Genomic DNA, 12,035 nt, shown 5'->3' with positions numbered 1-12,035 from the left:
CATCGGCGCTCAGATTCTCCATCATGATTTGGGATGAGATGGGAGTTTCTGGCTTCCGGCGGCCGTCGCGGGCCGCGGCACGTGCCAACTCAGGGGTGTCGATTGTTTCACTTATGGAATGGCTGGGCCGATTGCTCCGAACTTTGACATTTCGGTGAGCACCCGTCAGGTAATGCATTTCCATGTCATTGTTCGGGAACACGTGCATGATTCGCTTCTAAATATCAACATACGAAGGGTCGCGGTGCCCGATACATGCCCGACACAAGTCAAATGGTTCTCAGCTAAGCACGTCCTAGGACGTGCTCACGTGCTGGGGCCGCTTTTACATTCCAAGAGCGGGTGGGGGTGGAGGGGGGGGGGGTTGCCCTCAGAGAAGGTTCATTGCTAAACTAGCTAGATGGCTGACTCGCCAAAATACTTGTAGCTTTTGCTTTGCATCTTTGCATCTTGACTATTGCGTTCCCTCGTTCTTCGACCAAGAAGCGTTTGATTTTAATTGCGCTCCTCAATTCCCTTCACGATATGGTAGCAGCTATGTTTACAGTGGTTGCGCATTTGCGACGCTTACGACACTGGGGTACTGTTCGCTGCAAACGCGAACAACATCAAACAGAATTGGGGCGCACGGACGCACGTGTGCGATTTTGCTCTTAGGCTTATTAGATATTAGATCTTAAGCGATTGTTGTTGCGTGGCTACTGGCTAGCTTTCCCAGTACTTTCTCGAAATTATCATTCTCGGTATTCTCTTTTTGGCCCTCATCGTTGTGAATTTCTGCTGAATTCTGGCGGCGGCGGTGCTGCGCCGCGCTCGGTCCGCGTCGGTTTAGTGTCGGCCATTTTCCCACCTGGAAAATCGTGATTTGAACAAATCGGTAAGGTTCTCTGTTCTCTCCTTACTGTTACGTCTCTGTTTTGTTAATTTGCTTCTTTCTCCATCAAAAGTTTCCTTCATACTCGTTTCTTGGGTGTGCCTCCTGTGAGATCTCGTTTTTTCAACCCTCTTCGTGCGTTTGGCACGCTTTTTTCGGCGCATTTCCAACCATCTACATTCTCTAAACATGGCCCCTCCCCTGTCCCGCCCCCGCCCTCCCCTGACCCGCCCCCTCCTCGAAGATCCCTCTCCGGGCTCGCCTGGTCGAGGCTGGGAGCCGCTAGATGACGTGCCTGACGGGCAGTCGTTTATCATCCTGACTAGTCCTGATCGGTCCCTCCAGGGTCTGTCACCGTTTCGAATCAAACGTGAACTCGACTCCTTAATCGGCCCGGTTGTCACCGCAAAGGTTGTCCGATCGGGATCTCTTCTAATCCGGGTTAAAAACAAGGCTCAGGCCTCGCTGGCCCTTTCGATCCAGACTTTCCTCGGCAACGAAGTCGCCGCCAGCCCTGCCACCAAACTGAACTCGGTGGCCGGCACTGTATTTGCCCCATCACTGAAAAACATGGACGAGACGGAGCTCCTACACGAACTGCGGCCGCAGGGGGTCACCCTCGTCACTCGACTCCGCTCGCGTGGCCCCACCCCAAACCCGAGGATCAAAATCCACTTTCTGGGCCTTACCTGCCCACCGGCTATATACGCGGGATATGAAATCTTGGAGGTCAGGGAATGGGAGCCCAGCCCCCGCCTCTGCCGACAGTGCGGCAGCTTCGGCCACAACCAGACGACCTGCAGGTCAAAGCGACTGAACTGCCTGAAGTGTGGCACATCCGGCCACAAGGTCGATGAGTGCGACCGGGATCTCTACAGGTGCGGCCACTGTGGTGGCCCGCACCCAGCCTGGGATCGGATGTGCCCCGCATGGGAGTACCAAAAAAATAAGCTCAAAGCCAAGCTGGCGCCACCACCCCCGCCCCCACCGTTCCCGCCGAGTTCCTACTCGGAGTCAGGTGCCTCTGAATATCCGGCGCTCTCGTCCTCTCCACGCAGGGCCTCACTCACGGACACCGTACCGAGTCGCGAAAACCCGCCGGTCCAGAGTCGCACCCCGAAAGCCCCTGTCCGTCGACAGCTGAGCGCGCCCGAGGCTGTGGAGACCCCCGCGTCTGAGCCGGAGCGGGTGACTGAATCGCCCCTCAGCCCGGACGGAAAGCAGACGGAGACGTCGGCCGGTCCTCCGGCTGTCACCCCGGGACAGGCGCAGTGCGACCGCGGCGACGACGAATCGGTTCCAAACAGCACCGGCAACATGGTGATGGAGTCATGGGTCGACAGTATCGTGGACACAGGGGTGGACTCGGACGTTTCTGACACAGAGACCGTCTCTACAATCGTGGGTCCGGTGGCCTCTCCGCCCGCCGACTTAGAGACGGATGAGGCCGCCCCAGCGGCGAGCCAGGATGTAAACGCAGACACTCAGCATCCGCGAGCCACGACACGCGCCCCGTCCCCAACCCCGTCAGAGGGGATGAAGACCAGAGCCGCAGCGGCGGCTGCTCGTGAAAAATCTGTTTAACACTCAACACACATAAAACATGCATCGATCTGATGAATTCGTCCTCCAGTGGAACACTTCCTCTCTAGTGAGCCACTGGGGCGAATTCAAGAACTATATATTAAATAAAAAACCGTTGATAGCCGCCATTCAGGAGACCCATTTTCTGGACTCAGATTCCTCTAATTACAACTTTAACATACGTGGATATACTTTATATACAAATAACGTAAATGAAAAACCCCGCCGAGGCGGCTCGGCCCTTTATATTGCTAATAACCTCTTGCACCACGAAATTCAGCTCCGCACCACGCTTAACGCGGTCGCAGCTCAAGTCAAAATAGCGCAACATGACCTTGCCATCCTTTCCCTGTACCTTTCCCCAAGCCACCGCTTTTCCTCCTCTGAACTCCGCCAATTGTTTGTCCAGCTTCCCCACCCCTGCCTAATACTAGGAGATTTTAATGCCCACCACAGATCCTGGGGCTCAACAACGAACAACGCGCGCGGAACACTAATTGATAAGATAATGGATTCACTTGATCTCATTTGCATTAACAACCGCACACCCACTTTCACCAGACGCAACCAAGGTCAAGTCATACACTCCGTCATCGACTTGGCCTTCACAGACACTAACACCGCGACACTTTTCACTCAACACGTCGGAGATGATACACTGTTTAGCGACCATTATCCCATTCACTATCAACTTAATGTCCCTTCAGGACAAGCCAATTTTACATTTCTTCCTCGTTGGAACTTTAAGAAAGCTGATTGGGCCTCCTTTCAAAAACATATAGATGAACACACTCCCACCCCTCCCCCTGACATCAACACTTTTTTAAACGTGATTCTCGCTGCTGCTCACCAAAATATTCCCCATACCCACCCCCCACGTGAAAACAAAGCTGCCCCTTGGTGGAACGCTGACTGCAATCGAGCTGTAGCTCTGCGGAAGCGTGCCTTACGAGTCTTTAACAAATGTATTTGCGATTACCATGAAAATGCCCTCCGGAAGGCCCGATATGATGCTTCACAAATAATACTTAAAGCAAAACAAGAAGGATGGCACTCCTTCTCTAACAGCTTTAATAGATTTACTCCCCTTTCTAAAATCTGGTCGCTAATTAGAGTTTTTTCGACAAGGCGCAGCACAACTTACAAAATTCCTCATCTCTACATTAACAACACCCACTACACCACTCCCCTTCAAGTTGCGACACAATTCGCCCAACATTACGCACGAATATCTTCTGCTCAACAATACACACAAGTACAACATGACAGCTTTAACACAACACTCGACACCCTCTCCTTCGACTCAGCAAATACTGAAAATTATAACAAGCACTTTGACTTGTTCGAACTTAGACACGCCATATCTCGATGTGGTGAAACGTCGGTAGGGCCGGATCAGATAGCCTATCCTTTCTTCAAAAACCTTTCTGAATCCGGCCTTGAAAACCTTTTGATAGTAATCAATAATCTATGGGAAAACAATTTGTACCCCGAGAGCTGGAGAAACAGTACCATCGTCCCCATCCTTAAACCCTCCAAACCACCCTCCTCCCCCTCTAGTTATAGACCTATATCCCTAACCAGTTGCGCTGCTAAATTGACAGAACATATGGTCAATGGACGGATTAGGGCATATCTAGAAGGTAACTACCTCCTCTCTCCACATCAAACAGGATTTAGGTCCGGCCGCTCCACGGCAGACAATATAGTCCACCTCATTGATGACATCCAGAAGGGCTTCCAAAATGACATGTATACATTTGCAGTTTTCATTGATTTTCAAAACGCCTTTGATAAAGTAAATAAACAAGCCCTTCTGATCAAACTTCATAAGACAGGTATTCGCGGCCACATGGCCCATTATATCTCTAATTTCCTCAAAGATAGAACATTTAACGTACGATGCGGTAACACATTTTCTCCCAATCTTAATCAGGATCACGGCCTCCCTCAGGGCAGTGTCCTCTCCCCAACTCTCTTCCTTATTATGATTAACGACCTTTTTCAAAACCCACCTAGTAGCCTTAAGCATTCTATTTTTGCCGATGATGTGGCCATTTGGGTAACGCGAAGAAACATTGACTCGGCTTTTGCCTCCGTTCAAAACGCAATGGAGGATATTCATAGCTGGTGCGATAAATGGGGCCTAGTCTTGTCGCCCAGCAAAACAGTAGCACTTATATTCTCCCATAAGTCCCGTTTTAAATTTGATACCGAACTTAAAGTAAAGAACCAAACTATCAAATACGTTAAAACGTTCAAATACCTCGGCATCACACTAGATAGTAGACTCTCCTTTAAACATCACTTTGAAGACGTTAAAATGCGTTGCACTAGGCGCCTCAACATACTTAAGTGTATAGCAGGAAAGGATTGGGGTGCTGATCGCAGCACCCTCCTTAACCTATACACTTCCCTAATCCGTCCTATCCTGGATTACAACAGTTTTCTATTTGATGATATAGCTTCTAATCAGATCGAATCACTTCAAGTTATACAAAATAAGGCCCTGCGTATAGTTACAGGAGCCCAATGCACCACAAATATCAAGGCTCTCCACGCAGAATGTAATATTCCTCTTCTCTCTCACCGCCGTAAACTCCAACTCCTTCGCTTCTATGCGCGCACTTTCTTGTCCCCTTATTCGCCTTCGCACCGCATTGTCTCCAATCGATATACGGACGACCCTCCCACAACGGCCCAACTCAAATACCCGATAATCGCCTATCGCATAGAAAGGACACTCAGTGATTTCCAGTTGGATTTTCCATCTATTTTTCATCGGCCACCCATCTCTTCTTTCTTTCTGCCAGCCATAGAGAATATTGCATTCCTGTACGCAGAGGCAAAATCAAAAGTCACAAAAGAAGAAAGCATTCAACTTTTCTATGAGCATAAAGAAGAACATAAAGACTATGCATACATATATACAGATGGTTCAGTTTGTGACGGGAGGACGGCAGCCGCTGTCACATCTGACTATCATAACAAAACAAGTAGGCTACACGACGACCATAGCATATTTAGTGCTGAGTTGATAGCCATTCACTCAGCACTCAAATATGTCTCATCGAAAAACATAGAAAAGGCTGTGATCTGCACAGACTCAGCTTCATCGGTAAAGGCAATAGCTCACAGAAAAATGGAAAAAAACGAAATCGTTTATAAAATAAAAAAGATGATTATTGGCTTTACCGATGAAAACAAACACGTCATTCTCCTGTGGATTCCGTCCCACGTTGGAATACAGGGGAATGAAAAAGCGGACAAGCTAGCCAAAGAAGGTCTTCATCTCCCATCTCGAAATCATCTCGCTCTCCCCCTTCCGGATTTTCTGTCTTCGCTCTTCCGTGCCTTCCAGAGATACCGCCAAAAATGCTGGATAGATGATCATACACCACATCTCTTCTCCATTAAACCGAAACTTTGCCATTTCTACTCTTCCCATCAAAACACAAGGATCAAAGAGAGAGTCCTAGCCAGGCTCCGGCTCGGCCACACACAACTCACCCACAACTACATCCTGGACAGAGCACCTCCACCCATATGTCACCACTGCCGCGACCACCCACGCTACACCATCTCACACTTCCTCCTCCACTGCCCACACCTACACCAACACCGCAGACATATAGTACAATACATTAACACACATGGACTCTCTCTCGACCTTCCGACTCTCCTGGGCGACTCTCATCCGGATATCCACGACCTTCTGTTCGTCTTTCTCGCCGACGCTCGGATCATCAAGAGCCTTTAGCGTGTTAGGGCCGCGGCTGCCGCCCCTAAAACGCTAATCAGAGCCCTCGTCTCCCGGCTCACCCCCAAACTCACACATTAATTAATCGCGGTTACAGGGCTTTTTCCCTCGCGCCGTTTTGGCTTAGGTGCGAGGTTTTTGCCCTTTGCGTTAGGCGTCGGGTTTTTTATTATTTAGGACTTTTTCTCCCGACCATTACACCCCACAACAAGGCCCCGCCGGGGGGCTGGAGCCTAGAAGGTCTTATACCTTCTGTCAGTGCGATGAAAGCTTCCCGGCTCCATTACACTGACACCAGCTCACAAGTGTTCATGTCTATTATGTATTGTTAATAAAAGTCATTCCCACTGTTGTGTTTGCGACTCCAGACATCTCGGCTCTTTGGCTATACACGTAAGTACCTCCCTTAGCTTTGATTCCACATTAAGATAGGATCCCACGTTATTTTTGCCACCGGGTTCACATAAACCGGTTTAACGTAAGACTTGCTGCCCGGCGAAAATTGCCGGAGTAACTGCCCCCTGCTCGGGTATGGCACTAGGCCGACCGAGCAAAAAAAAAAAAAAAAAAAAAAGCGAACAACATCGTACATACTGCGTCATTTGTTTTCCTGCTTTTTTTTTTGCTCGCTAACTTGCCAATGCAGCGCAAGGGAAGCACGTCTGAAGCTCTATTACTCAATTCAATTTAAAATTTGACGATTATTTTGGGGTCTACGAAAAGAAAAATGGTCCACGGCGATGTTGTGCTGCCGTTTGGAAGCCGGCTACTATGGAAACGGGTCGCTAGCGGGAATGTGGCAAGTGTTTTGAACAGGGCCTTGGGCGGGCCCAGAAAAAGCGCCGCTGTGTCATACGCGCAGTACTAGGGCGGTGTGCGTCGCTGGCGCTGGTCGGTACTGCGATTGGGGTGTGGTGCTGAGCTGCGTGAGAACACTTTTCATCTCCACTTTCATCTGGGCCCTGTTTCAGCGGTGATAGCAGCACGCCGCTATCAAATTGCGCGAGCTGACGTAATGTGATGACGTCATACTGCTGACGTAAGGGGCGATTCTGGCGCACGATTGCCGCAATATTGTTTTACGTCATCAACTAAATGTTCGAAGTTTACGTCCAAATTTTCCTTCAACCCAATGTCTTTTATATACATCATCTTAAAAAAATATATATTGAAAATAAATATACTATCATGACTGCGTAAATTCTTACTTTTAGGCTCATACGTCACTTAATGCCGCAGCCAAGGTCGCGGGCATCGTGCGCCGGAACTGCCCATCACGTCAGCAGTATGGCGTCATGACATGACGTCAGCTCGCGAAACGTGATAGCAGCTGCTATCACCGGTGAAACAGGGCCCCGGCTGCTCTTGACCGATGAAGAGGACATCTCATGCTTTATGCATGAATGCTTTCAGCAGTGAAACTTAGTAGTGCATTACATACTGGTGATGGTCTGAGTTCTGACACTGGTCACTGAGGATGGATCACCCTGGAGGTGCGAGCCATTATGATGAAGATCTCATCGAAAATCCCTTCTTCAAGGACTTGTGCATTAGGTTTCCTGATGCTTACAGCAAGGCCGTATCTGATGGCTGGGTCATCTGCATCCCTCGCTCCGGCAGCTACAAGGCTGTGGACCTGACTGACAGTGACATCCTGTCTCACATTCTTGTGCCTGATAGTGATGACCACAGCTCATTTCACACTATCACCAACAAGCATGTGAAGAAGAAGAACAATGCATACATCCTGGAGGAAGATGGGGCCATCCACGAACAGAGTGTACACATTCTCTTCACTGAGACATGCTACTCAGAGGAGCTCAAGAAGCATGATATCTGTTGCCTGGAGCGGCCACTGTGCACGTCCGGCAGCCCCTACTACCAGGTGCGAGCTGAACTGCAGACTCTGAGTGGGATGCATGATTGCCTGAGTTTCCTATGGTCTGTGGGGAACGGACACAGTGCGGTCAATGCTGTGAACAGGTGCTGCGGAATGTTTGTGGAAAGCCACCCAAATCTGAAGGTTCTGAGCCTTCAGCAGCTATGGGAGAAGGTTGGTCAGCTGTACTCGAAAGCACTCAAAGTTTTCTGCGAGAAGGGTCATATTGTGGACCAGTTAAAGGAGGATTTTCACTTTGCTGAATCTGTGAAACTGGCTCTTGAAACATATGTCCTGTACCTGCTGTATCAGAAGTTGATGGAATGTCTGCTTGCCATCACTGCTGTTGATGATGCCAAGCTGAACAAGACAATCCAAAACCTCCAGGAGTTGCAGCCATGCGACCTCGGCATCAGGCCAGTGTACGAGCCGAGCCTCCAGTCTGCCAGACAACAGATGCAAAAACTGACCCGACAACACCACCCTCTCGGCAAGTTCCTCACTCTGAGGCGGGTCACTCGCGAGTTTGACCAGCAGCCTCACAACAGTGACACCACCTCTTCCTCCAGTGAAGAGCCTCCTCCTGGCACACAGCTGTCGTCAGACGACCTGCTACCCATCTTCATCTACCTGGTCCTCCACACGTCGATCGCCAGCTGGACGGCTCAGCTGGTGCTGATGAAGATGTTCCACTTCTCGGCCAGCTCCTGTAACCACGACCAGTACGGCTTCCTGGCGGCCACGCTCGAGGCAGCTCTGGAGCACATCAAGTCGGGAGCTCTCGGAGACGAAGAGCCACTCCCAGAGGCTCTTGCCGACGAGGCAGCCGCAGCTTCATCTCACGAAAACATGACGGAATCGTCTTCAGAAAGCACCTCTGCGTCAGGACCTTCGGACAATCAGCCTGAGGGTGCGGGCACCGCGAACTCGCCGCCTACCGGCGCCGTGTCCGTCCCAGAGATGTTTCATCATGTGGCGCGTGACGATGCCGAAGCACTAGCTGCCATCCTAGACTCCCGTCCCGAGTCGGAGCCCCCGGCGCGGCCTCTCTGCCATCCCCTGTGCACCTGCTCTGAGTGTCGTCTCGCGCAGCAGCGGCGCGCCGGCGTGGCGCCGACAGTCGCCTCCACGGACGGCGCCGGACGCACCGCTCTCCACCTGGCAGCCTCTCACAGCTCTGTGCGCTGTATTGAGCTCCTCACCTCCCGCGGTGCCGTGCTGGACGCCCGAGATCTCTCCGGCGCCACACCGCTGCACTGCGCGGCGGCGCGCGGTCACCAGGGCGCCGCACTGCTTCTGTTACACCTTGGAGCGTCCGCGGGTCGGCGAGACGCACGAGGCAATACGGCACTTCACCTGGCAGTGAATAACGGCCATCGGGGCGCGGCGCAGGCGCTGCTCTACCACGCGGAACAGACGGGAGCGCCGGCCGGTGTGAACGCGCTCAATGCTGACGGGGACGCCCCGCTTCATCTGGCCGCCCGCTGGGGGTACGGTGATGTGGCGCTCCTGCTAGCAGCTCACGGTGCAGCGAGAGATGTGGTGAACCATCGAGGTCTGACCCCACTCGACGTGGCACACGATCATGTTCTTCGTCGACATCTAGTGGATGCGTGTGATCGATTCCGACGCAGCGCGCCTAAGCGACTGGTGCGATTGCGCGGTGCCGAGCCGACGCGGCCGCTGGCTGCGGTTACCTCTCCGCCTGCGGGCCGCGCGGTGCGTCGCCTCTTCGCCGCTATAGCCGCAGGAGACGAGCGGCTAGCCTGCTTCCATCTGGGACTGACCGCCGGCAGCGATGGCTCGGCTCTGTGCCATCCTCTGTGCGCGTGTTCGAGGTGTGCTCCGCTAGCAGCCCAGCGCAGCGCGGCACCCGTGCCAATATCATGCCAGGACTCATCAGGAAGGACGCCTCTCCACGCAGCCGCCTCAGCTAAACTCCCCGACCTGACACGACTCCTCCTAGACAGCGGCGCTGACCCAAACCCCGCCGCCACGGACGGGTCAACACCTCTCCACTGCGCCTGTGCCGCTGAGTTTGTACCGGGCGCTGCTGAGCTGATCGCTCGCGGTGCTGACGTGTGCTGTGCTGATACTGCTGGGAGGACGGCTCTGCATGTGGCTGCCGGCCGAAGGAACGCTGACCTGTGTCGGCGACTGCTGAGGGCTGGTGCGGACAGGACGGCCCGCTGTGCGCGGGGTCTGACTCCGCTCGATCACGCTGGGAAGGGCAGACAGGTCCTCAGTAGAGTGTTTGTGGAAATGGCCGGAAAGGCGGCAGCTGAGGATGAGTGAGGGAGAGGGGAGAGAGTGAGAGGGACGGGAGCATTCCGGAGGGAGTGGAATGTGGATTTTCTAAACTTGATGATTGTTTGGCGTTGATTGTTCATGAATTGTGTAATAATCACCGAGCCTTACGTAATAATCGGTTTGAGTGTTTCGTTAGTAATTGAAGGCACTAGACTCTAGATGTGCTGTTGTTTAAATGTACTCTGAAATGCGTGTGAAACGCTGCCGTGTAGTCAGCTCTTTTAATCAAAAGCGTAACTCCTAGGTGCTTTGATTTTCATAGTCGAATGTGAATGCACACGTTCGCGGATGTGTTGATAAGTTCGAGATTGTTACGGAATTATTATGTACAAATGATGCGTTCCACAAATCCAATTTGTTATCGTTGCTGTTGACTAGATTACGGGCGTTTTGACATTACGTCGTGTATCACATGCTTGCACCAGGGGCGCACTATATCAGCGCCATGTCTGCTTTTGCAGACATGCCCAGATTCATCATACTCAAAATAACAAATTTGTATCGGCTCTGCACGGGTGGAGAATTGTGCTGGACTGGGGGTGCTCGAGCTCTCCCAATTCCACGCCGGCCACGCCGGCTTGGCTTTGGAGCCGCGGCCGGGCGGCGCGGGTCAAGGTCACCGCTAGGCGGCGGCGGATTTGCTGCGCCCGAGCACCCCCAGCTGGTCACAATTCTCCACCTATGCGGCTCTGACATAATTCTTTTTAGATGTTATTGCTTTGAAGCGTTATTAGGCTAATGTTTCCATCTTTCGATGTAGTGGATGCAAATGTAACTTGTTCCTGTATCGTTGAGTCTGCTGATGTACCTATATTACTACAATGTTGGTAGGTACTAGTTAATACTAATGACCGTATTTGCTGCAATATGCTCTAAAGATTTCTTGCCATTTACGTGATGTTCTTTGACATTTGTGCCATTTGCATTAATCGTTACTTGAACAGCTGTCCATAAGCATGGCATTACATAAGTCTAGTAAATTCGTTAGTCAGCTGAATTGAACACACGAGGTGAATGTTGAACTAATGTATTCTACACACTGGTCATTTTGTGACCCCACACTTTGGTGAAACTGACATACGGTCAGCTGTGGTGCCTTTCGGTCGGTTCTATTAGGAACAATGCCGAGCGACTCGTCAGCTTCGTTATTCACAAACCCTAATAATCTTTGGGTCTTGTATCTGCGATTTTTGTCATGTAATGTTTTCATGGTGAAGTTTTTCACTCACGTTACATTCTAATCTGGGCTGTGAATTTCGTCTTTTTGGGTGCTGTACCACACGTTATGTGCTTGGAATGTATTTTCGCACGTTTGCTAGAAGGCTGACCACTAACAGCCTTTGGCTTTATCTCTGTTATTCGCCAGTCACAATGTGCTGACAGTCCTCGCCTTTTTTCGAGCCGTGTAGTTGAATGGAACTTCGTTGTTAATAACTTCGCTCGTTGCAAGTTGAAGGTGAACTCTGATTTCAGATGCCCTTACTCTTTGTAATATTCCCTTGGTAACGAGCCAGACGTTCTATGTGCTCTTATGTTACTCGTGCTCTGAATGAATAAACAACTCTATTCCAAACCGTCTGTCCGTTTCACGAGTTTAACGCCGGTGAAAGCCACTGCGTACCAGATAG

At 51.2% G+C, this 12,035-nt stretch overlaps 2 protein-coding genes across 3 annotated transcripts in view; both read left to right on the top strand.

The window, feature by feature from the left end:
• The window catches only part of LOC122368754 (thymidine kinase, cytosolic-like), a 30,558-nt gene that overhangs the window by 4,953 nt on the left and 13,570 nt on the right, over nucleotides 1–12,035 (top strand). The window lies entirely within an intron of this gene.
• Nucleotides 7,084–12,034, top strand: LOC122368753 (ankyrin repeat domain-containing protein 27-like). Its single transcript, XM_043342973.1, has 2 exons — nucleotides 7,084–7,175; nucleotides 7,576–12,034. The coding sequence occupies exon 2, from the start codon at nucleotides 7,696–7,698 to the stop codon at nucleotides 10,390–10,392; it is 2,697 nt and encodes an 898-aa protein (XP_043198908.1). The 5' UTR covers nucleotides 7,084–7,175; nucleotides 7,576–7,695; the 3' UTR covers nucleotides 10,393–12,034.

The sequence above is a fragment of the Amphibalanus amphitrite genome, unplaced genomic scaffold (assembly GCF_019059575.1).
Source record: "Amphibalanus amphitrite isolate SeventyFive unplaced genomic scaffold, NRLGWU_Aamphi_draft 000973F_arrow, whole genome shotgun sequence".
Classification (NCBI taxonomy): domain Eukaryota; kingdom Metazoa; phylum Arthropoda; class Thecostraca; order Balanomorpha; family Balanidae; genus Amphibalanus; species Amphibalanus amphitrite.
Note: the sequence above shows the minus strand (reverse complement) of the source record. Positions and strands in the feature narration are given on the sequence as shown.